The sequence below is a fragment of the Cataglyphis hispanica genome, chromosome 9, assembly GCF_021464435.1.
Source record: "Cataglyphis hispanica isolate Lineage 1 chromosome 9, ULB_Chis1_1.0, whole genome shotgun sequence".
Classification (NCBI taxonomy): Eukaryota; Metazoa; Arthropoda; class Insecta; order Hymenoptera; family Formicidae; genus Cataglyphis; species Cataglyphis hispanica.
In genome coordinates this window covers 327,299-355,161 of record NC_065962.1, presented here as the reverse complement: position 1 = coordinate 355,161, position 27,863 = coordinate 327,299, and the positions used below count along the sequence as shown (strand labels likewise).

The following is a 27,863-nucleotide window of genomic DNA, read 5'->3' as shown; positions in this document are numbered from 1 at the left end:
TAGCATGGTCAACGAGATTAAAAATGGTGTTCAACTTATATTTAAAAGGATGGCTCGAATAAAAATTTATGTACTTAGGTCTGTAAAAAATTTAGAAGCGAACCACCGCCTTATTTCGAATGAATTAATCGAAACAACTAGAATCTTAATTGCAAATTCCCTCGAGAGATTTTTATGTAAGAATAAACATATTAACCATCTAGACAGATATATTCTCAAAGGATTCTCTCTTTGTAAGGAATTTTTGCGTAATAACGACGATATTTTTGTCACTAGAGCGGATAAAGGCCACGTTACATTAGTTATGGATAAAAAAGATTACTTGGAAAAAATGGAATATATGTTGAATGACCGATCTACGTACAAAAAATTGAACAAAGATCCAAGTAGACAGTTAACTTGCAGAATTAATTTACTTATTAAATCTTGGCGTGACAATGGCTTAATAGATGAGACCACATACAAACATTTAAACATCACGAACGGGAATTTGCCACGATGTTACGGATTGCCAAAGATTCATAAAACTGGTTTTCCACTACGTATCATAGTATCGTCACTAGGCAGTCCGTTGTATAATATATCGAAGTACATACACAATATTTTACATAATTCAAAATTGCAACCGAAATCTCACATAAAAGACGGTTGGTCTTTTGCTGCTGCATGAAAGAGAAACTTATTAATGATGACGAAATAATGATATCACTTGACGTTACTGCATTATTTACAAACATTCCTAAAGAGTTAGTTTTGCGCGCTATCGAAAAACGTTGGAATGACATCGCTCCAAACACAAAATTTAATTTGCCTCAATTTTTATATGCAGTGGAAGTTATTCTAGATTCGACTTGTTTTTCTTTTAATGGAAAGTTTTATGAACAGATCTTTGGCAGCCCTATGGGGTCTCCGTTATCACCTATTTTAGCAGATATTGTGATGGATGATTTGGAGACACATTGTTTGAGTCTACTTGGGTTTGCGGTTCCTGTATATTATAGATACGTAGATGATATTTTTGCTATTGTTCCACGTGCAAATGTTGACGAGATTAATTTGATTTTCAATAGTTATCATCCACATTTCCAAAATTCACACATGAAATAGAGTCGGATTCATGTATCAATTTTTTAAACACCAGTGTTATCCGTTCCAACGGAAAAATTTTAACAAACTGGTATAGAAAAGCTACGTGTTCCGATAGATACATAAATTTTTATTCGAGCCATCCTTTTAAATATAAGTTGAACACCATTTTTAATCTCGTTGACCATGCTATTTTACTATCTGACGATCAGTTTCATGGAAAAAACATTGATGTCGTGAAGCAGATCTTACTTAATAATTGTTTTCCGACACACATTATAAATCGTTATATTTGTAAGAGACTGAATTTTTTGAAACACCGGAGCAATAGCATTCTAGGTGATGGGGAAAATGATACAGACAAACCCTCCTACATCGCACTACCGTTTGTCGAAAGCTTGAGTGACGATGTTGGTCGGTTGCTTAAAAATATGGGATTTACAGTGGTTTACAATATACCTAAAAAATTAAATTCATTGATTAAACACGGCAAGGATAGTTTGCCTATTAGCAATAGAACGGAGGTTGTTTATAAAATAAATTGTAAGAATTGTAGCGCTTCGTATATTGGCCAGACAAAAAGACACTTAAGCACCCGAGTCAAGGAACATTGTAATAATATAAAAATGCACGAAAGTAATTTATCCATAATTAGCAAACACAAATTAAAATTTGATCATGACTTCGATTGGTCAGCGCCTGATATTCTACATAACGAAAAATAAGAAAGAAGAAATGTAAGAAAGAGAGAAATAGCTGAAATGTTTTTTATTAAAAAATTTGACAACACTATTAATTCCCAAAAAGATACAGAGAATTTAAACAACATATACGATAAATTAATAAAGGTCGTTTAGTTGATCTCAGTATTCCAAACATAGTGGTTGACACAATGTCAGTTTGACATTTCGATTTTTCTCTTTCTACTTTTTAATTATAACGTAAGTTGCTTAATTCTATTTATTTCATTGTAACATGACTATCATTATTTATTGTATTGTTATTTTAGTTTCACTTGATAAGGACCAAAACCATATGGTCGTGATATAATAATCAAACAATAAATTGCCAGTTTGGTCGTATAAGCACTTGTTTATTAATTTATTTACTGGCGACATTTTTAAAATTAAACATAATAATTAAATTAAGTTTAACGCCGCGAGAAAATATAGATAGCGCGAAAAGAAATACAATTTAATAATACAATATTCAAGCGAAAGCGAGTCCTAGTTACCGAAGAACGTAGTCATCGAACACTATTTTCCGTTTAATAGTTTCGACGAAAGTCCCGAATAATATGACTGATCCCACTGATAACACTAAACGCGAGACTAGACGCACGAGACCGTGTATTAGTAGGACATCAAGTAGAGTATCCCTATGAAGCGATTTCTCATTAACCTCATACGAGAGCGATTTGTTCGGAAGAGATCTATAGTCATTTGACAAATAATATGGCCGAAGCACGTTTTCCATAAGATCGTATTTCTGCGAATATACCGCAAGATGCAGTAGACGCCGAAATCGAAAATATGCGGTGATCCATCTGCCAGATGGGCCAAAATATAGCGGAGGCGGATCATACACCTCCTGCATATCGCGAAGAAAGACGAGAAATAAACGAATCGACCAACGACATTAACCCATTTGCATCATCGCTCTACTTAAGCCTCCGCATCGAAACATCAGCGACGTTCAACAAATGACTGACGCGTATCACCACGCGCGGTCGATCGTATGTGTAGTAAAGGGCACCGAAATTATCGATGATAATTCATGATAAAAATTCATCGAATTTATTAAGAATGTACTTTTTAAACGATTGATACACAGTGTTATATTACATTTTTTTACACAAAAGGAAAAACAAATATTTTTTATAAATAAAATAAACTTATTTTAATTAAAATAAATTAACGTTCGTGAAATTCTTTAAAATGGTCAATACATAATGCTTTATCACAAACATGGCATTTAAAGACTGTCTCCCTTCGAATTGACTTACTTAGGCATAGAACGCATCGTTTTGAAGTTTTATTTCCCTTTGCTGCAGTTGCAGGTATCCGTACAGGAAAATGTCTGCCTGTAAATCTCGTAATGGAATCATTGACAGATGCCTTATTTACATTTATGTTAGGTAAATATTTATCAATAATTTCTTCGGCTAATAACTGTTTAAACACATGAAATGCTCGATCTTTCTTATGATTTTTAAAAATTACATAAGTGTTCAGCAACATCATGTCAATAAAATAAAAAAACATTTTTTTATAGGCTTTTTTACATCGTCGAATAGTATGAAATTTGCTTAACATCTGGTCGCCAACATCAACTCCACCCATATATTGATTATAATCTACTACTGCGGTTGGTTTTAAACTCTTTTCTCCAGTATATCGGTTTGGTTTTCCTGCTTCAACAAAACTTAAATCGTGCATAGTAGTTAGCATAACGACATCTTTCTTGTCCTTCCACTTTATCGCCGCCATCTCTTTTGTACTAAATATAACAGCTTCCCCTTTTTGTAATACGCGTGATTTTAATTCTGTAGGCATTTCTTTCCTATTTATTCTCACTGTTCCACATACATTTGTTTTCATATTATATAATTCTCGGAATAATGTTGGTGAACTGTACCAGTTATCAATGAATAAGCAATACCCCTTGTGCAATAGTTGACTCTCTTTTAACAAATTGAATACAACATTCCTGCCAGCAGATCCTGTAGCAGTTTTATCTTTTCCTATATATATATTGAAATTATGTATGTATCGTGATTGTGAATCACAGAGTTTATAAAATTTGACACCGAATCTCGCACGTTTTGTTCGAATAAATTGTATGTAATGTAAACGACTTCTACATGCCATCAGTGATTCATCAATGGAAATGTTTTTATTTGGGACATACATGCGAATGAAAGTTTTCTTTACAATTTCAATAACTTCCCGAATTTTAGACAGTGGGTCATTAGGATTATTTGCACTGGAAAAGTGTAAATTTTGTGAGATAGAAATAAATCGCCTACGGCTCATGACATTTTTAAAATACGGAGTTTCTATACTTTTATCTGTTGACCAATAGCTTTGAACCGTGGGCTTGGAAATTAGACTCATTAAAATATTTATAGCAATAAATACTTTTAATTCGTCCACTTTAAGAGGTATAAAGTCTGCGTCGCTTGCACCATACTTATTTGTTTCCGTAATTACTTTTGTAATTAATTCATTGTTAAAAAATAGTTCAAAAACCTCCCCTCTCGACAAACCCCGTGTATTTATATTTGCACCACCTTCACTTGTAAAACGATGTATAATCGGAGTATGATTTTCGGCTTTCCACACGTACTCTTCATTTATTAAACTATTGCACTGTTCATTTTCGCTATCAGAACTTGATGAAATCCTCCGGCAACGTTTTCTAGGACGTCTTATCTCGTTACTTGATTCCGAATCATTATACTCAATATCCACTCGGGCATAATAAATTTTAGATTATATTATAAAATAAGATTGCTTTCCAAACTTGGATATTTTGAATTTAAATATAGATTGGCAATACTTACTGATAGTGGCAGTTTGAAAGGTTTTCACAGAAAAAGTAAAACTTTTTTAGAATACACTGATGTATATTAAACTCAAAGAACTGAAACGCTCACACAAGTGGTTGAACGTGGTCTGATGCAACTGAAGGATATTTTGCAACTGGTAAGAACAAGCAACGTAGGCTCTCGGATTATTCCGCGCTTGGTGATAGCTGACAGTCGCGGCTCGCGGATTATTCCGCGCTTGGTGATAGCTGACAGTCGCGGCTCGCGGATTATTCCGCGCTTGGTGATAGCTGACAGTCGCGACCCGCGGAATATTCCGCGCATGGTGATAGTCGACTGTCGCGACCCGCGGATTATTCCGCGCTTTGATGCAAATGGGTTAAAGAGATAATGCGCGAAATGATATAGGATATGAGACAGGAAATGAGGCAAGAGATCAGAAATATACGCGCCGAAATTTGTGACATCTGAAATAGAGAACCGCGACCAAGTCAACAAAACGAGGAGAGAATTACGCCAAGAGATCGAAATAACACCGCGTTTGATTTCACGCCCGACGATGTACGACATCAGAGAGGACACGGATTTTTGTCATTAAAAGAAGCTCGCGTAATAATTCCATAATTTGACGAATCAACACATAAATTACAAAAATTTTTAAGTGCAACTACCTATGCAGTAGAACACATTGATCCTTTAAATGAAATAACTGCTAGGAGCCATACTTCGTACAAAATTAAAAGGTCGAGCAATGCTAGATTTTCAAACACACAAAATTCAAGCCTTTGTACAATTGAAAAACAAATTAGAAATTTGCTACGCAAGCAAAAAGAGTATGACTCACTTACAAATCGAGTTCAATACGCTAAAACAAAAACAGGAGAAAGCGCGCGAACGTATGGACTCAGAGCCAACAAATTAGCTATGGAACTCTACGAGTCGATGATGGAAGAATGACATCACACAGTAGATAACAAACGGGCGATAATGAAAATAATTCAACAACAAGCGTTAGAAAATTTCCAAATAGGATTAAATGACGACATTAAAACGATAATCCAATCGCGAGAATACGCGATACTGCAAGAAGCTTTAGCAGCGCGGAAGAAAAGCTCAGGGGACCATCCGCGACCGGCATGCGACATGAAACGAATTCCGCACCGATCTACAAAAACGAAAATAAAATAAACGTACAATGCAATAAGTGTAGCAAAAACGGACATTACGGTCAAGATTACAGAACTAGCTGAAACACAAATCGATTTTCATTGCGAAAACTTGATTCATCTCGCTTAAACACGGTAAATAAATTTTGCAATTATTGTAAAAAATTTGGACACAGCCGTGACGAATGCTGGAGTCTAAACAAAAAACCAAAAGCGAAAATAAATAAAACAAAAGATGGCAATCATAAACAATCGTGCGAAGGAAAAATATACGATCAAACAATTTCACTTCGAAAAAAGAGTACTGAAAGCACGAGTAGTAACGACGACGAGCAGGATGAAGCGAGAAAGAAGTCACCGCGACCTGCGTTCGAATATCACATTACACATATCAAAGTTGCCGAATACGCAGAAAGGAACGGAATTATTATTAATAACACTACCTATGCGACAAGCAAAAAAGGGAAAAGTACAAATGTTATACAACTCAGGTTCGACAATTTCGTTAATAAAACTAAAGCAATTAAAGAACGACACATTTATATACGATAAAATCGCACTTACAGGCATAACCGGTCACAAAGTACATACAATTGGGAAGGTGTACGCGACAATCAAAATAAATAATCACAAAGTAAAACATGCATTTTACATAGTAAGAGACGATATTCCCATCGAATATGAAGGGATTTTAGGAATCGATTTTCTTCGTCAACAACTCCGTAATCTGTGATTACAAACACAACCAATTAAAAATAGGAAACGCCATGCTAAATATGTAACGAACTATCTTTCCCGACGCCACGGATCGGCTCATCGGTTCTAGGATTCGGGAGAAGGAAGAGACTAAAGCTCGCAAATTACACACTCGATTTGAATAACAAACAACAATGGTTTATTTCTGAATATATGTCATATAACGACAAAATCGGCCAATGAAGAGAAGGGTCACGAAACTCGCGAATACAATTTGATAGAACGGAATTCGGGCTTGTAACAACAGAATCGAGGGGTTTACACTAAAGAACAAAAGAACGGAATCGGCCCGTAATAATATAAGAGAACGGAATCGCCTAGTTCTAACGATCGGAGAAATAGAAGTAAAGGAACGGAGTCGGTTGATAACGAAATCGGGGGTTGTGGACTCCGATTCGTATATTTAATACGCTCAAGGAAAATCGTACCAGGGCGTGACGTCCGGAGCCGAGGATTCGCACTACTTGGCGATCTATCCTGAAAAGAACTAGGGACCAGTCGGCGCGCGTTGCGACTTATCCTGAGAAGAACTAGGCGCTGGAGTTGCTGTTCCTGGCGTCACGAGCAGGCACTCTCTGCTCAGAAATGACAGGCTTATGAACTAGGCGAGGTATTTACAAAAGCAGACGCGATATGTACGTCGGATGGAGCCTAAGGCTCTCGGTCACGGACCACCGGTGATCATCGCAGGTTCGAAGTTGCCGGTATCGCAAAGAGGGCACTCTTCGTCACGGACAGAGCCAGCCATCGAGAGCACTCGTCCTCCGGACCGAAGGTGTAAAGGAAAGCACTCCCTTGCACCGACAGGAATGGACGCCAAGAGCATTTGGCCGACGACGAGAGCACTCGTCCCCTAGACCAGGTTAGAAGGAGCGGTGTCAGGATTGGCTGGAGACTCAGAGAGCGCTCTGAGGCTTCGAACGTCCCGAGGATCGGGATCAGGAATGGTACCGCGAGCTGTGCCGAACCGGCTTATATACCCGGTCGACTTCCCTTACTTAAGCTCGCACCGCCTTAAATGGGGATCGCATCGCCCAGCGACGGCTCGCCATCCCGCAGCGGCGCAGATATGAAGAATTTATGGAGTGCTTAGCGCCGGTTTCTTTTGCGGACGGGTAGATAGTCCGCGAGGCCTTAGTAACGACACAGATCGTTACAAATTTCCATTCATTTAATAAAATAATTTTAAAATCGCGCAGCGAAACCATCGTACGAGCAGCGACGAATCAAAATCGGATAAGAATAGTACGAGCAGAGAAAACAGCTCCAGGAATTTATCTCGGAAATTGCTTAGTAGAAATGAAAGGAAGTACATGCCCCGTTAGCATTATAAATACGACCGATACAGAAGTCGAAATACAAATGCCTCAAGTCACATTCGAAGAAATAGAGCGAGACAAGAAGTCCAAAATGTATACAATACAAGCAAGAAAATATTCTAAACCTAAAATTTCGTGAAACGCGCATATTTGACAATTGTTGCGCATCCAGCACCTAAATATCGAAGAAAAACAGGCACTCTTATGGATATGCGAAGATTATTATAGATTATAGATATATTTCATGTGTACGGAGAACCACTGACATGCACCACGACAGTAGAGCACGAGATAAACATACGCGATACTTCGTCGGTGAACGTGAGATCGTATCACCTTCCGAAAAAGCACAAGATGGAAGTAAATAAACAAATGCAACAAATGTTAAAAGATCAAATTATCTGGACCAGCACAAGTCAATGGAATGCATCATTATTATAGTGGTACCCAAAAAAAGCAGATGCATCGGGAAAAACTAAGCTCCGAGTAGTAATAGACTTCCGGAAGCTGTACGACCTGACAATAGGCGATTCATTTCCACTGCCAAATATTACAGATATATTGGACCAGTTAAGAAATGTCAAATATTTTACAACTCTAGATTTGGCATCAGGCTAGTATCATCAGATACCGGTGTCCAAATGAACGGTGGACAAATGAACAGTGTCCAAACGAACGGTGGGCAAATGAACGGTGTCCAAATGAATGGTGCACGTCTTTCTGTGTCCAAACGAATAGTGTTCAAATAAATGGTGTCCAAATGAACATTGTCCAAGTGAGCAGTGTCCAACTAAACAATACGTATTTTCTTATGTGTCCAAAATTATTGTGTTCCTTTGCACCGTGTCCAATTGTACTGTGTCCAAGTGCGCCGCTCACAGAGGACATCAAGGAATCGAGCGAACAATACAAAGAATCCGCTTAACCCATAATTGGCCAGGATTAACAAAGGATGTTGAGTGGTACATAGACAAATGCGAATATTGTCAGAAAAATAATTTATCGCGAAAAAATAAAGTAACGTTAATAATAACGGATACGCCCACTAAACCGTTTGAAAAATACGTCCTAAATTTTAGGACCGCTAACCGTCACAACAAGTGGAAATAAATATTTATTAACCTTTCAAGATAATTTAACGAAATTTAGTAAAGCGATACCAATTCCTCACCAACAAGCGAACATGATTAGCAAGAAATTCGTTACAAAAATTTTATTAGAACACGGGATTCCGGTAAAAATTCTAACCAATCAAAGTAGAAATTTTCTAAGCAAATTATTTAAAAATATGTGCAAATTATTAAAAATAAATAAAATACAAACAACCGCTTATCATCCGGAAATTAATGACGCGTTAGAAAGATCACATCGAACATTAGCCGAATATTTGCGACATTATATAGACGAAGACCAGACAGACTGGGACGAATGGATACCATTCGCAATGTTTACGTACAATACAACGCCACAAATGGCCACGGGATACCTTCGAATTAGTTTACGGACACCTAGCGGAATTACCTACGTCACGACGAGACCGCCGAAACCGACGTATAATTACGATGATTACGCGCAAGAACTAAAAGAAAAGCTACGAGCCAAGAATCAGCTCGCAAAAGAGCATATAAAAGAAGAAAAAAATAAAAGCCAAGAAACAGTATCATAAAAATACTAGGGAAATAAAATTTAAAGTAGGCGACAAAGTATTAATGCACGACGAAACACTCCGACGCGGACGATCTAAAAAACTCGAATCCCTACGGATCATATACGATAATCGAGAAAAATTCAGATGTAAATTATACAATAAAAAAGGGGATGAAAATAATTCGCGTACACATAAATAAATTAAAATAGTTATTGAAAATTAAAATAAAAACCCTATGGATTGTTAAGACGAAATATATGACTCCGCTCTCAAACACGAAAAAGCTCTGCTGGGATCGCTTGACGAACAAAAGATTCTCGGAGTAACGCGACTAGCTGCGCGAAGCGAAAAGATGCCGGAGATCACAGCCGTCGCAAAATACTCAACCAAAAATTATAATTACTGTTATCCGCACCCTCGTTTAAAGGATCAAATATTAAAACGGGACTATCACCGATTTCTTCATCCGCGAGGTAAATAACGAGTACGATCAACGATATTCGCATTGTCAAAGCACAACTGTTTGCAACCTTTCTGTGCTTTATGGATATAATGTTTCGGCATGCACGGATCGTCTTATGTATATCACTTGAGAGACATGTATCTAATGTTTTGACGTCTCAATATCAGTTAATATCAGTTAAGCACAATAAAATATTCAGTAAAAAATAGAGGATTTATTTTAAAAAGTCTTAATAACATTAATTTTGGTAATGCAAACTGATTTATTATTCTCTTAAAATAAAATAACTTTGTACAAAATATTATTTTTCAATATTATGCATTTTTTCAAAATATTTTAAATATATTTAAAATAAGTTATCAGTAGTATAGGGGCCACTATGGTGAAACAGGAATGTCCCCCCTTTTCCCCCCTGGCGACGGCCCCCCGCTGTGAGCCCGTCCCCCTTGCTCCCTCACTGCGCATGTAACTGAGAAAAAAAGAGTGGGGACTCGTGGACGTCCACGAGGCAATTTTTTAATTTTAAAATTTTTTTTTAAGAGTGGGGAGTCGTGAACGACCACGAGGTAATTTTTTAATTTTTTAATTTTTTACCGGTTTGAAAATACTCGGGCTTGAACCTTGATTTTCTGCTTTTCTGGTCCGGGTCCTAGTGCGGTGAGCTAACTGAAATCTTACAAGAGTGAGAGTTAGATGGGGCATTTAGGCGTGGAGTAGGTCTCTTCGGCCCAGGGACCGAGCGTTCCAATTAGTTTTTTATAGTGACCGGCTGCTTGATTGGTTCCGACGAGCTGGAAAAACGAGGGAGAAAATAGCGTGAGAGAGAAAGTCAACAAGATGTCCGACGTGCCAACAGCCGGTAAAATATCGACCGCTGAAGACAGCAGAGTTGTCCTATTGCATTTCCCTCATCCTTCTCCCGCCCTGTGGAAAACCGAAAAATATCGCGCGACATACGACATCTCTCCCCTTCGACCGCCCTTACAGAAAAACCTCGTGCTATCCCTGCCATAGTTCTCGAGCTCGTCGGTCATATCGCCTAAAAAATTTCCTGTACACGGCTCATATTCGTTCGGATCGTTGCTGCTTACGTAGATACATGAATCTGTATCATAATACAAAACACGACGTTCTAATCGCTCTAAATAAGAGTATAATGTTAAACGAGTTTGTGCGGTCGTATATGCCGCTATCACGACGTTAGTCAACGGGGAGAAAACAATTGCTTCTTGTCGCAGTCGCCATGAAACATATATTATCTCATCGTTCACGGGTAATATATCAGTTATTTCATGCTCGGCACTCGTCAGCAAAATCATAAAACGTTGCTGCGTTCTCACGACTTCCGTATTAGTCAAGTTGGATCGTTGGCCGAATTTCCCCCAAAAAGAATTTAAGCATAGCTTCGCAACAGAACGTAAGCCGGGATTTTGCGCGATGTTATGCTTATCGAGAACAATAACAACAATCGAAAACTTCGGTCTTTTCATATTCCCGTAAATATTGTTCTTTAGCATCATCGTTTTCCCCGCATTCGCTCGGCCATCCGCTAGCCTCTTGCTTAAGTTGCAAGAATGTATTTATATATTAGGCGAATAATCCTCCTTCACGCGTCGTATGATCGAATTGCCTGACTTTGTACTGCCAAATCTCACTTACTGCCGTCACGAGATAACCTTTTTCGATGGCCTTGCGTAATTCGCAGGACACCCAAGTACCTTCGAATTCGCGCTCATCCGCATTGTCATGTGTGCAGGTCGTTTGCGAAAAGGTTTCACAGCAACTGCGAAAAATAATTTTCCCTTCGCGCGATATGGGAGTACGGGATGAAATAGATTACGCGGAACGAGTACTCTACAACGTGAGCCCCTCCAATGTATTAAAATTAATTCGGTGCCTTCCCGATTAATGTGGAACATTCATCGCCGACATAAATATCGGGATGACCGATCGGGAAAGCGCCTGTTTTCAAAACATATGGGTACAAGGAACATACGTCCATGTAACGTATTTTTTCCGTACCTGTAACCTCATATCGCGTCACGATATTACCCGTGCGACCACCGAAAAATGCATCGCGCGGATCGAGCGGAGATGTTTCCACCAGCGGGTGATTGTCGAGATATTCGCGCATTTCACGATTATCTCGCATATCGCGATCGAAAGAGCATTCCCACTTTTCCATTACAGAGTATTTCCGTTGACGCAATCTCCATGAGATAGCGAGAGTTCGCTCGTAACGTGAGTCGATTGTATCCTTACAATCCGATGATGAAATCGGTCTGTCGCGATTCAAAGGAAAGCAAGACGGGCATCCGCGCCAAAAACATCAGTGAAATTGCAGTACATGTCGTTGTGTCGTTCCTGTCGTATCAGATGTTTCATAATATCCATCGACGAGCGTACCGTCGATTGTACGATATTCACGCGCCTTGATTTATAGAATGGCCGAGCTCGCGCTCCATCCATATCAACCACTGTAGTGCTTTACGCGAATGATTATTTGCTTTTCTGTATCCATCTGCCGGAATGACGCCTATCGTTTTCGAGTGCAAAAAGTTTTTTCAGAAAACAGTCATGCACATCGAAGCAATAGTTGTGCATTCCTCGAACGGACACATTTCCACGATCGATAAAAATTTTTCTAAACGCCATGCACGCTTGTCGAAGAATATCAACGTCGGTACGGCAATAGCGAACGATTTCACGTTGGAAATCAAACACGGTGTTTTTCTGCCGCATATCGGCATGCCATGCAAGAAAGCGTTCGCGCTCTTTTGTTTTCATTGATTCCGGAGAATAATAATGTAAGTCCGGTAAGGGTCTGACATACGATTGATTTTCAACAGTATTAAACAAATGTGGAAAAATGCCTTTATCCGCTGTGTTCTGCAATCCGAAAGCTTTCGGTAAATCGGATAAACGCATCGGCATATAATTTACACTGTCGATGAATTTTGTATGTCCTACCGTTACCACGATCTTTGTGCCGCTTAATATTAATTTAGACTCTAATTTATTATGTTTTCGACAATATACTTTAAAATAAATTGAGCGTCGAACGCTTTCGCATTATGCGGTATACAGATGATTTGCTTAAAACATTTTGTCGTTAGCGTTGCAAAATCGACAAACTGTTTTACCGGATCATGACAAAATATTATCTCGCACCCCGCACCAACGACACCGAACGGATAAATTATTTTCTTTCGCGCACGCTTCGCAAATTTGTTGCGCTACGCAAAGAGTAGGGATGTGTTTCTGTACGGTAGTTGTACCTTCGAGCGTCTCATCTTGTCATGTTTCAAAATCATAAAACACGAATGCTACGCGTTCCTTCTTGCACGGTACCGTTGCCGATGTCGATAACGAAGTTGACGGTTCGTTAGAGGAATCATCAATGTGCCGAAGAGGCTGCATGTAGCATAAGTGATTCTCCGGCTTTGGCGACTGGCATAATTTGCAGCAAGAAACACCGCATTCGTGTTTCATGCTAAATTTAACGCTACGGCCACATCCATCGCAAAATCGTACGACATTGCAAATACTAGCGAATGATTTACCTTCGTATGATTTTATGCTACGATGACGCTCGAAGCACTTCTTACCGAAAAATGCTCGTTTACACGCGTTGCATTTTATAATTTCCGCGTCTGACTGTTTACACGATGGCAGAATGAAACAACGCTGACATTTACTCGGACAACGATGACCCGTTTTATCGTTCCGATAACCTATATTGCATGGTTCGCAATAATTTCGACAACCCGCGGCATTTAAATTTACAATGGGATTATAATGTCGTAAACGCTCGTAATACATTACATTTAGACGTAGCGCGGGTTCACGTTCGAGAGAAGCGAGTGTCGCGATACCGTCGTACATTGGTTTCGCACCACGAGCGAAAATAGCGAAATTATAAACTACAATCGCAAAGTTATCAACAGCAAGATAGCGTTGAAAGCGTTCGATTTCTGCAATTCCGCAACCCTCTTTAATTATTGTAACACCGGCATTCCTAACTAATTGTATTGCCAGCTCACGCTGAAGCGAAGAATGTGGATGTCTTATATTATTCCATTTTTCATGCAATTTGCCCATGCGTAAATTACCGCGCGTTCACAATAAACTCGAGCTACTACGAGTGAACGTGGAAAACATAAATCGTCCATATTATTAATTGTTATTATCGAGCGCTTTGCAACGTCCTCGTGAGTTAATTTAATGCGACCACGATCTGAAGGAACCGAGACATTGAAAACGCGAATATCGAAATGTTCCACGATATCAAGACCCCCGGCACTCTGCGCTACCGAAATTACGATTCTCCAAATATCCTCGTATGTTAAATCACGCGCAGGGCGAAACGATATACCCGCGGGTCCATGAGCTAAATTTGGCGAATGAAAGGACAGCCCCACATAATCGCCTGGTTGACATGTATTTAGCACATACGCGTGGATTTTGCGAAATGCATTTTCTAATGCTCTGTAAATATTTTTATCGCCATGTAACAATCGTATCGCGAAACTCGCTTCTCTCCCCATTATTCCGAATCTCTTAAATTGCCGCGTATTTTCCGCTAATAAATTGATGTTGCTAAAATTATTGCCAACCTGTTGTTGCTGTTGTCGTTGGTGCGGTATCTCTGCTTCTTCCTCCTCTTCAACCTCCTCCGTCACCGGCGAGAGATTAGCGACACGATTTTCTGATTCGTTTTCTTCGCTTCTTTCTTCATTATTTCGAGTCTGCGTCACATATTCTGCGGCTGGTATTTTTTTCTTTTGACTACCACCTCTCTGCACTGTCGAAGCAAACGAAATAATTAATTATAAATAAAATAAAAATTATACTTAAATTATTTTTGTTTTTCTTAAAATTCCGTTATTATTCTTATTAAAACGTCTTTGAAAATTAATATTTTATTTTTTAAATAACTGACACGAAGACTCCATTTCAAGCTCTTTTTCGGCCTAACGTTTCTGTGTCCAAGCGGAAGCCTCTTGTGCGCTTGTACTCGCTTGAGTGTTCCGTTTTATAAATTATGATAAATTTGAAAATTTTATCATCAACTCATATATTCGCTTACGATACAATTGTATTATAGTAAATAATAAAACATTTTGCTCACCTGTTAAACGATTTCTACGATGCTGCATTAACAGGAAACTTATAAGCCCTCCTGCATCCTCCTCCTCATGATTAAACGCCTCGCGCATTTCCACTATTTCACCCGCGATATGTAACAGTTCGTCGAAATCATTAAAATAACTTAATTTGTACAATGCTGCTAGTACAGTGTCCGAGCAGGCGCACGCAAAAGATCGGAAAACCGCGTAATTAATTTCCATCGATTCATCCGACAATGAGGATAAATATCGTTCGCTGTTTATCGTGGGTGACAAATTCGCTCCTATAATTATATACTTGCGTATTATATTTTTAAGCTCCAACATTTTTAGAATCGCACTCTTGTGATATATATTTTCACGAATAATATACAATGGCGCTTTTTACATGACAGTACACGCAGATTCAAACGCTGGAGAACTCGGAAATAATTTTTTCTATTCTGACTCGAAGAATTTATTTATACGCATATCCTCTCTGAGCCCTAAGTGGGCGCTTCTGAAAGACCTCTCTCTTTCTCTCATAGAATAGCTTTCAGAAAAACCAAAAAGCGTTGAAAAATCGCACTTTTTTTGAAAAAATTATATAACAACAATTATATAAGAACAAAGATATTTTTTTAAATTACGTTATTCACAAGTGTTATTTTTTTATTTTAATTTCATTGTGCAGGCATTTTTGTTATACTGCTTCAGTAATGGCTTTGTCACAAAAACTTTTTTATATTTTCGTAGAAGAAACAAGTTATGTAAAATAAAAATTTTTTACGATATAAAAATTTATTCTACGGGTGATAAATTTTTATTTACGTTTTATAACTTATTACAACTGTATTTACGACCTTTAGAAAAATTTTTCCTTGTAACATATCTAATTTCTAAAAGTTTCTAGATATTTTTTCGTGTGACTTTTAGCTTGCTGAACAAGTTTGAACTTGTAGAATCATGTTTTTTCAATTATTTAGCTGCATATTTTAGCCCCCTCTTTTCCTTATATTTTGGTATATAAGCAACGCGAGAAAAGGCGAAACTTTATTTATTTGAGTTTGCTCGTACGAAATCTTCATTTCGGCTTCGTCGTTGTTGTTCTCAGTAAAAAAGTGATAAAAATGGCCGCCATGAAAAAAGTATCCAGTGATCAGAAAAATCTAACCGATTTTGTTAAATCTACTCACGTTTGTGATATTAACAAATCGGACCTCAAGATCGTTATCGATAGAAGAAACGATCAGCGATATTTATTATTATCGACGACGTACGGGCTAATGCATTGTATACTAAGAAAATTCACGTGGGATTGCAGGCGACAAACGAAAATTGCTTTGTACCGATTATAAAATTAACAGGTAATTATGCAGATGGAATATATCTCGACACCGACACCTGGCAGCAATTTCAAATCAGCATGAAGCAGATGAAGCAGTATTTGTGTGAGAATCAAAAATCCAAACCAAGTCCGATTATTATCAACAATATTTCCATCGGCTTCACAACCGTTTACGGAACAAGAGCGGTGATAGTGAGCTATAAAAAAAATGCGGAACAACCAGCGAATAATAACGAGACGGAGGAGCAGCCACCGTTGAAGAAGTAAAAAACGTACAATGTCGCCATTGTGATGCAGAAAGCTACTTTTGTCAGCCTGGAAGATATTGCAAGATGTGTAGATGCTCATTTGCCACGGCTAATTTCCATTACCGACACCGTCAACGCGTGCTCCAAATACTTGATTAACGAAATAGAATTAAAACTTCCCTCGTCTTATATAAATTGCGAAATTATAAAATTTACAGTTAGAGGTAATATTGAAAAAATCGAGCGCGATGTACGAACACAAATAAATAATTTACCATTTTCAGACGTATATTTTAATATTGTATTCAAAGAATTACTTTCGCTAGGTTTAAATGAAATTGTACGTATAATTTTACTAAAGCGCAAATGTTAGTTTTATAAAAAAAATTTTATTTTTAATAAATAGAACGTTTTAACCTTAAAAAAAACTTCAATTTATTTTTCTTTTACCCCACTTCTTTTCTATCAATCACCCCTCTTCCTCACTTCTTTACTATTAACATAAAAAATTTTATCGCAAAGTAATATTGTATGATAGCCGCGCGTTAGACGAACATCTTATTTTTAGCATAAGCATGCATAGAGCACCGCATCTAAGCCGCGGTGCTCAAAAAAACGCTGACGCGAGCTCACCTCCGTGAATACGCTTACTCGCGTCGATTCCGCGGCTACTTATCAGTTAATTGGCCGCGGTACTTTTTGCTCGTGCGCCGACCGGAAACGCTAGCGCGAGCATGCGGCCGCCGCGGTGGGGCCCCCGGAGCGCGGATAAGCTTATTATTCCTCACATACACGAGCAATATTAAAGCAATATTCATAATAATATCATATTTTTTACGTATCATTAAGTATCATCGGCTACTTTTTTATATTTATGAAAGCGTGCGCAAATGCCAAATCGTTCATTTCGCAAAATGGACGTACGGTGGAAACATCCATGGACGTCGATCTGCGGACCTACGGAATGTGGAAAAACAATTTTCGTAAAAACGTTTCTTCAATATTTATCCGCCATGTCTGATGTTAGATTCGAAAAAATTTTATTTTATTACGCAAAGTGGCAAGATGCGTATCAGCGTTTACAGTACGCCGCAAGTGAGCCAAAAGAAGAGGAGAAGGAAAGAGCACGAAGCAATAGGTTACGTTAATAATGCTTTAATAAAATCGAAGAAAAATATAATTGAATTTCGTAAAGGGTTACCGCGTCCGGAAGATTATTCCAACGATCTGCTCTCGTCAAAATTAATAATAATGATCATATAAGAGAATCATCGTCGTGCGACGCTATCGTAGATCTATTTACCAAAGGAAGTCATCACAAGAATCTTAGTGTTATACTCATCTCGCAAAATCTCTTTCATCAAGGACGCGGACAACGTGACATATCTCTGAACACGAATTACATAGTAGTTTTTAAAAATCCACGCGATCGCGCACAAATTCGTCATCTAGCGCGCCAAGTATATCCCGATGATCCAAAATTTATAGAAGAAGCGTACTACGACGCTACATCGAGACCTCACGGGTATTTATTGCTCGATTTGAAACAATCGATTCCAGGCGAATATCGCTTTCGCACATGTATCTTTCCCAACGATACTCTGCATTACGTTTACATTTCGCGTAAATCGAACAATAGAAGTGGAGGTGTATAAAGGACAATATTCGCGTTCGCAACTTGTCAGTCGTGTAATTGCAGCGTAATAGTGAAAAAAGGCGAGAGTAATAAAAATTCGACGTCTTTGACATTGGATAAAGCAATAAAAAATGCTAGACGCTCTATCGGCGACAGAAACTTATGTCTTTTGAAAACTTTGTGTCATTTGAAAAAAAATCAAAGAACAGCATTCTTACGTACGACCGATAATAATATCGTAAAGTGTATTCAAGAATGAATTTTCAATATGCTCAAGGATAACGTACCGCTTCGATGTAGCGATAAGAAGCACTTAGCCAAACATAATACGATTCTACACCGTGTAGCAACAAAAGACGGTAATTGGAAGGCTAAAAAAAATTGTTGGTACAACGAGGCGGGTTTTTACCTTATCTTATCGACCCCATACTTGCCGCTGTATTATCGTGGATTATCAGTGACTAAAGAGAAAAATACAATCCTGTCTATACGCGTCTTTTCTGGGAAAAAAGAAAAGTATTAACAACAGAACTTTGAATAATGGAGAGAGCTAAAAAAATGATTTTGATTTCTACGGAAAATCTTGAAAGAATGCAGTATACAACCGAAAGTGTCATCCGTTATACCATCTGATAATCCAGCAAAGAAAAATATGGAAATATCAAATACGGAAAATGTTAATAATAATTCGGTACGGACACCGGGAACACCTTTGTCACGACTTGACGCGGAGATGTGGCGTATTTTGAATCTCGCAACTCCTGTAGATGAGGATAAAAAATGGAAATTGTATAAAGAAGTACTTCAACGTTATCTTCACTTTGTTCGCGAGGCAAAAAAAAATGTTTACGCGATAATACGCAGGTTAACGACGAGCAGAACGAAGAAACGAATTTAAATGACACCGATAATGATCTTAAAGAAACGTCAAATTTAATCAGTAGCGAGCGTGGCGATGGCGGCGATAGTAGTAGTAGTAGCAGTAGTTTTGGAAAAAAACGCGTACAATCGGCTGAAATGATTAAAGAAATAGTCAGCAGCGTACCGAAAACTTATCACGATAAAGCGCGCGCCCTATTAAAATATTTGATTAATATTCCTCCATCAAAGATTAGCTGGGATAGGCGAGGACTCGTAACTGTAGACGGTGCCGTCATAATGAATTCGAATATCAGCGACCTTATAAATGATGCGATACGCGAAAGGAAAACAGTAAAAGCAACCGGAAGAATTCAGTTTGCTCGTTTATTACATGACATAGGCACACCTTCCAATCTCATAGAAAATCGCGATTTCAGCCGCACGATCTCATCGTATTAAAATCGCGTTACCGCGTGGAAGTTCCACTCCGAAAACTTCATCCACGCGCTCAAAGTTATGTAGGCATAAGGTACGAGTCTAGCGAAACCGAAGGTGATACGACGTTTATATCGGCCGACGAGGACAACGTCGACAAAACGTTAACAGATTACGTAGAGCTGTCAAGAGAGCTGTCAGAGCCGACAAAGAAGAGAAAAGGTTTACTCGACTGGAGCAAACTTGAATGATGGAACTCGAAAAATTCTATTACAATCCCTCTCATTATGCTGGATATTCAGCGACGGCCAATTTGTCTGCTAAACCGAATTTCACGAGTAACGAAGTCATCGACTGGCTTAAATCGCAAGATGCGTACACGTTGCATCGTCCAGTGCGCCGAAAATTTCCGCGTTTATATTATAATGTGACAAATATCGATAACTTATGGGAGGCTGATTTGATCGATCTACGTAATCTCAAAAGTTACAATGACGCTATTCATATTTATTGACGGTTATCGACGCACTTAGTAAATTTGTTCGGGTAGAACTTTTACGTGATAAAACAGGTGTAATAAAAGCCTTTCAACGCATATTCTTGAGAAACAACAATCGTTTACCCATATACCTGCAGATCGACAAAGGTAAAGAATTTATTGCACGTCATATACAAAATTTCTTAAAAGAAAAAGATTCATTTTCGCGTAACACGTAATCTCGATATCAAAGCAGCTATAATGGAACGATTTAATAGAACGCTCAAGGAACGGTGGCGTTATTTTACACATAAAAATACACGGCGTTACATCGATGTTTTGCAGGATATCGTTCGCGCTTACAATCACACGCATCACTTCACCATCAAAATGGAGCCTGCAGTCGTTACGCGGGAAAATGCACGTGTCTCGCGTGAAAATATGAATCGTCGATGGAATGACATCGAACAGAAAAAGAAACGCGGATGTAGACAAAAGGCTAAATATAACGCGGGTGATTTTGTACGGGTCAGTAGAGCAAAAGTAGCCTTTAAGAAAGGATACGAGGCAAAGTGGAGCGAAGAAATATTTCGAATTCACCGTGTTCTTGAATGGAGAAAACCACGCGTATATGAATTAAGTGATTTAGCGGGTGAAATTATAGACGAATTTTTTTACGAACAAGAATTAGCGCCGATTATTAAAGACTTGCAAGGGGAAGAACTTATCGTCGAACGCGTGATAAAAAGCAGGGGCCGTGAAAATAATAAACAATTGTTAGTTAGCTGGCAAAGATATCCTTCAAAATTCGATTATTGGATACCCGCTGAGAGCTTAAAGACTTTGGATAAAAATGAGGGAGGATGAATTTTATATGGTTCTTCCGAGCAATAGCAGCATGCGCTACTTTCCGGAGAATAAAACCACCTGTTTCACCACCGAATTATCTCAGCGTGTAGACTTGCATGGACGCTGGGAAATAGCGCTCACTGAGATTCAATTTCCGTGTAGTTTTTTACATATACGGCTCGGAGAAGGATTAATGAGATTCATCGATATTACAGAGCGCGATAAGACAATTAACGCTATGAAAGTACCTCGGGTATTTACTCGACTGTGCGAGATATTAAGAAACTGAATTATACAGCTGAATCAGTGGCCTCGCATATCGTTTGGCAATTTGAGGCTGTCATTGGTGGTAAAATTGTTATGAAACTTTCCTATGAAGAAGAGAAATGTGATATAACTCATTATGTAAATTTCTCCGACAAGCTTCAACGAATACTCGGTTTTGACACGCATGTTAAGCATAGAGATCTGATTCAGCTGGATAGAGATTCCACAAACATTTCCAACATGGTTTTACAATGAAATCGACATCGATATACGCGAAAATACGAAGAAACTCATTAAACTAGAAAGTAGTTCCGTTATATCTGACGTTTTACCTGCGTGGGTTTACGATGAAGTTTATTATTTGCTATTTTTTGTACTCCCACGTAGTCGCATGATAATAGCCAACGAACCGGCTAGTTTGTTGCGCGATATTCCCAACAAACTCTTTGTCTATTGCGATATTTGTGAACCTTATATTACGAGCGATGTACAATCTCCTCTTCTGCGAATAGTCACGCACGATGCTCGAAACGATTACGCGTTTGCATCCACACAGATAAAGCATTTCTCACCAGCGCAATACATAGCCTTGCGTCAAACGTTCAACGCTTTCGTACAATCGAAATAGATATAAGAGATCAGCTGGGGCAGAGTATACCATTCGAATTCGGAACGTTAACAGTAACATTGCATTTTAGACGTATCGACTAGATGTTACAAAAATTTTTATATCCACGGTAACGGAAAGAAAAAAATTTTGAACGTTAATGGATTATTATTCGATGTATCACGATGAATCACAAAATGGCGGTAATTGGGGTGATGGAATTCCGCGAGTTTTCGTTGGATCACTATCAACGCGGTCATGGTAGCAGTTTTCTCAGAGGATTGTTCAGGCATGTACTATCCTATTTAAGTAGAGGCGTACGGGCTGTGGGGAAAGAAGCTTTTCGTGCCGGTGTTAATATAATCGACGATGTTGAAAATAATATGCCGTTTAAGGTGGCGGTCAAACGTCGATTCGAAGAATCGCGCGACAATCTTAAGAAAAAAGTTAAAGAAAAAATAAGCAGTCTAATGAAAGGTTCGGGATATAAGACGGATGCGAAAATGCATGTAGCTCAGTTTCTTTTCGTCGGGCTCGATACGCGCATCGCTAAATCTGCGGGATCGCGTAAACGGCGCAGGGCAAGTAAGAAAAATTCGTCGAAGATCAAGACTCGAGGAAAGAAAAAAACCAATATACGGTCGGCAGGCAATAAGAGAAGGGGAAGGAAAAAAGCAGTGAAAAGACGCCGAAGGAAGACATCCACGAAACGCCGTAAAATCGGTAAAAAGCGCACCGTATCTGACATATTTTCTTACTATTTCATATTTCTACTAAACGCTCGTATAAATATAATCTTTGAAAGCGGAAATTACAGTGACGAGAAAGTAAAAAGTGTTTAAAGAGTGAACTCGATCTCTTCTCCTTACCGCCCACGCAAACTAATATCGAGAGTTCACAATGGATTCATTACAAACCCGTGACTTCGCTCTCGGACGACTCGCCGATAGAATTCGTCATTCCCGGTCACGGAGAAGAATATTTAGATCTCATGCACACCATGCTGAGTCTTCGCGTACACGTAGAAACATCAGGCGATTCCACAGAACACGTTATGGGTGCAGGCAGCAGAGCATCGACGGACAATGTAGGCCCCGTAAATCATTTATTTCATTCCATCTTCAATCAGATCAACGTGTATTTCAATCAAAAGCTCGTATCGCCGCCAAACAACGCTTACGCGTACCGTGCCTACAGGTGTTGTTAAATAATTATTCATCAGCAAAAACTTCCCATCTAACTTGATGCCTATGGGACGCGGATACTCCCGGACGAATGGACGAACCGGTGGAATCAAAACGGCAAATTCCGTTCTCGTGAGACGCGCTCATTACATTCGAGGAGGACGAGCGCTAGATCTTATAGGTCATCTCCATTGTGATGTTTTCAATCAAGACAAATTTTTAATTAACGGTCTAGAAATACGTTTGAGACTCGTTTGTTCGAAAGATTCGTTCTGTCTTATGGATAGTAACGGTACGTCGTCGAAAATTCATATACTGGCAAGTCTGCTAGTGAGAAGAGCGAAAATAAGCGCCGGATTATTGCTCGCACATGCAAGAATGCTGAGTAAAATTACGGCCAAATATCCGCTCACGAGGGTCGAGGTTAAAACATTCACAATCCATAGCGATGTTGTGGCTGAATCGTTAGATAATGTAATACTTGGACAATTTCCGAAAAGAATAATAGTCGGTTTTGTCAATAATAAAGCATTTAACGGCGATAGAAAATTAAATCCGTTTAATTTCAAAAATTACGGAATAAATTTCTTCTCGCTGTACGTCGACGGCATGCAAATTCCTAGTACCATTACAACTTGCTTTCTCGGCAGAAGAATTACTTTATGTCGAAGTTTATCAAACGCTCTTCGCAGGAACAGGTATTCATTTTTTGAACGAAGGAAATTCTATAAGCAGAGATGATTATTCAAAGGGTTATACGCTATTCGTTTTTGATTTTACGCCCGACTTATCAGCTAATTATGCAGGACATTGAAATCTTGTGAAACATGGTAGTTTACGATTAGAAGTGCGATTTGAGAAGGCTCTCACCGAGACCGTTAACTGTATTATTTACGCAGAATTTGATAATGTCATAGAAATTGACTCATCTCGTCAAGTCATTGTCGATTTTGCCGGTTAGATTTCCGTCGTTCTCTATAATGTAATAAAAAATGTTCTCACAATTTTTCCCTACCACAACCGATCAAAACGCTAACATCAACGTTCAACGTATCAAAAAACATGCAGTGCAGCAAAAAAAGATTTCAGTTTCATTTGAGACACGAGTATCGCCGCTTCGCGAAGAGTTTAAAACTATCTATCCAGAGCACACAGGTTTTTGCATTATGGATATAATCGTCGACATACAGGGTTTCTGAGATGTTCGCGCAAAATTTATCCCTAAAGAAGTTGCCGTTGTCGCCGTTGACGCTCCGTTTATCGGACATTGGATTATGATGCCTCCGCATTCGTTTGGCGAATTACCAGAAAATGTAAGATGACAAAATAATTGGCTCACGCGAAATTATCATGGTATTGAATGGTTCGACGGCGAAGCTAATCCGAAATATTTTACATCACATCTACGCGAAATAACAAGACATGCACGATATATTTATGTCAGAGGATGTGAAAAAGCAAGCTACTTGAGAAATTTACTCTTCAGAGATATATATAATTTGGAAGATATTTCCCCTGCATTTAAAAATCTAACGTCAAGAGGAGAGCGCGGACGATATTGTGGTTATCACGGATTTCGAAAATTCGAAATCTTTCATTGTGCATTACGCAACGCGAACAAATTAAAATATTGAATACTCGAGCAAAATAATTTCCTCAACGGCATTAGAAACAACAGTACTCCAACTACTTGTCGCACTCCAGATAAATGGGAAATATCCTATGACAAAAACGAAGAAATCAGTAATGCAGATGATATTTCTTATATCCTAAATGAAAATATTAAAACGCTGTCAAATAGCGAAATAGAGAAAAAAGAAAATTTTATGCGGCCGATTAAAGAAGAAAAAAAGGAAGAAGAAGAAGAAAAAAATGTGAATTATCGACATTGATGGATAAGAACAAAATCGAAACAACTACTATCTCCGCGCAAGCAGGCATTGAAGACTCGGCGATACAAGACGATCAAAACGAGAAACTGAAAGAGGTAAATACTGAAGTTATCAAATATATAATGCCACTCGTACGCTTGCCGTCGAATCAAAAAAATGAACTCTCACGAAATTTTACAAGCATTACGACACATCAATGTCAGACATGCGGAGTTAATCCTGCCGACAGAGTCCCGAGGGTGTGAACACGGTCGACAGCTATCGTCGCTAATACAGACAAGCATAATCGACCTAGAGAACATTGGGTCGCCTTCTTCCTCGATGAGCATGGCACAGCCACCTACTTTGGCAGCTACGGAATACTACTCTTGCACCCAGGATTTCTCCTTCGACTCCGAAACTCCATTATTCATCGCTGGAATACTCGACAATTACAAGAAATTTTTTCGCAAACATGCGCACACTATAGTTGCGTATTTTTATATTATATGTGCAATGGTTAAGATCTTAATCGATTTCTTAATCTTTTTACCGAACATTGCGAACATAACGATCGTTTAATTGTACGCTTATTTTGTAAAATTTTTCTTCGCAAAAAAAGAAACAAATGAAACATTGTATGCTACGTGCTGTTACGTTTAATAATGTAATTCGAATTGTAATGTTATAAAAAATACACTTGTGTAATATTTTAATTATATGTAAAATAATTATAAAAATAAATGTGAGTTTTTTACTTAAATTGTTTGATTTTTTCATCCTTTCTTTTCTAATCAATATGACGCCATATTCCTCCATCATGCTACATGTATTTTTCAAAAACGCCACTATTATCACCACCCTGGCATTGCCATACGTCTACTTTTCTAATTCACTAAAGTCGTTGGTTCCCCACTTGCTTCATACAATTCTAATTTGTTAAAATTTTGAAGAATTCCTTCCAAAAATCAGAATACGCCTTCGGAAAAAAATATAAAAAGAGAAGCCTTAGGATTTAGAGACAGTTTTCCTACAATCTTTGCTACGAGTTTTAGTTGTCAGTGAATACATCGGCGTCTATTCTACCAGTTCGGGATTCTCTACCCTCTCGTTTCACACGGCGAAAATTTCCCGGAAACATTAAGCAAAAATTTACCGGAAGGACATTAAGCATAAAAGTAAGTGATTAATAATAAATTTTATTCGTTTTAATACTTTGTTTTTATTTTAATAACATTTATTAATTAATATTTTTGTCTTTTTTGCGCAGAGAAAACTAGATCGGGTAAGGAATACTATTATACTCCCCCCCTCAAACGATGCTGCCGCAGGGGAAAAAAAGGTATTCAGCCCATCAGCAAGCCCGATGTCATTTTTATCGGATGCTATAAAAAGAAGAACAATTACAGCGAGCGACTACCTTCGCCGACTTTTCCTCGGCCATGTTACTCGCCAGTATATATACAGGATGATTCTCCCCCATCATCCCTCTCTTCAAGCATTACAATAGTTCTGGAGGATACACCTCCTCCTTCTCCTCGAATTTCCTTCGATCACATCCCCGACAAAGAATTATTAATCATGTTCGAGGAAGCCTTCGCCGAAACAAGGAAATTTGTTAGAAGCAAAATTCATTTACAATGTATAATATCCTTTCTGTAAATGTTATAAATATTATATTAAATATATAAATGTAAGTAGGTAATTTATACAGAACATTATATTTCTGTAGCATAAATAAAAATGTTATTAATTTTAAATATTGACTAAACATTTAATTTTTTCCTGTTCTCTCCTTCTTTCCTTCCTAGACTCTGCGACGTCATAGCTCTTTAAATCTCCACTAGCGTATTATCTCCAGCGATGACGTCGCGTCTACCTGCGTTGCATGCCTTGACCGGCGGGACAGTCATGTCCGAATATGAATGCTTCGTATTTTCTGTATATCTAGATATCTGATAATTCCACACTAGCCGATTTTTCTTTTTTCAGCAAGAAGCATAGGAGAGAGCGGGCGACACGCGCAGTGCAGCACGAGCATCGTTTTTTCGTAAGAGCGGTCGAAGGGGAAAGATGCCGTATGTCGCGCGATATTTTCGGTTTTCCACAAGGCGGGAGAAGGAGGAGGGGAATGCAATGGGACAACTCTGCTGTCTTCGGCGGTCGATATCTTACCGGCTGTTGGCATGTCAGACATCTTGTCGACTTTCTCTCTCACGCTATTTTCTCTCTCGTTTTTCCAACTCGTCGGAACCAATCAAGCAGCCGGCCACCATAAGAAATCAATTGGAGAGCTCGGTCCCTGGGCCGAAGAGACCTACTCCTCGCCTAAATGCCCCATCTAACTCTCACTCCTGTAAGATTTCAGTTAGCCCACCAGTTAGGACCCGGACCAGAAAAACAGAGGACCCAGGTTCAAGCCCGAGTATTTCCAGCCCGATTAAAAATAAAAAATAAAAAAATTTTTAAATTAAATTGCCTCGTGGACGTCCACGAGTCCCCACTTTTTTTCTCAGGTACATGCGCAGGGGAACGCAAGGGGGACAGACTCACAGCGGGGGGCTGGTGCCAGGAGGGAAAAGGGGGACATTCCTGTCTCACCATAGTGGCCCCTATACTACTGTTATCCTGTATATTTAATTATTTCATATCGATCAACCTAGGATAGCATAAAAGGCATTTATAAACATCCAGTGGATATTATTGGGATAGAATTTCGTTATGTAGTTGGACATCCTATGTATATCCATTTTAGGATGTCGCATAGATATTTTATAAGCGAACATATAAGCATCCTCAGTATATTCTAAGTAAATCCTTAGGTTTTACACGGATAAACCTTGGATATCTGAAAATCCCTCCAGATATATCCGATGGACATCTCAGATCTACTCTTGCTATGTGAGCAGTAAGATTGAGTAGGTACATCCTGTTTTCTACTAATAAATTAGGCAAGCTTTACGATTGCCAGTTATTAGTGCCA

At 38.6% G+C, this 27,863-nt stretch overlaps 1 protein-coding gene across 1 annotated transcript; it reads left to right on the top strand.

The window, feature by feature from the left end:
• Nucleotides 1-20,363: 20,363 nt before the first annotated feature.
• On the top strand, nucleotides 20,364-20,969 carry LOC126852135 (uncharacterized). The gene has a single exon (XM_050596619.1). It carries the CDS (start codon nucleotides 20,364-20,366, stop codon nucleotides 20,967-20,969), a length of 606 nt encoding a protein of 201 aa, XP_050452576.1.
• The last annotated feature ends 6,894 nt before the right edge of the window (nucleotides 20,970-27,863 follow it).

Bases quoted from the DNA above. Each gene is read 5' to 3' on its own strand.
- LOC126852135 (XM_050596619.1), top strand. From the start codon at position 20,364: ATGGAACGATTTAATAGAACGCTCAAGGAACGGTGGCGTTATTTTACA.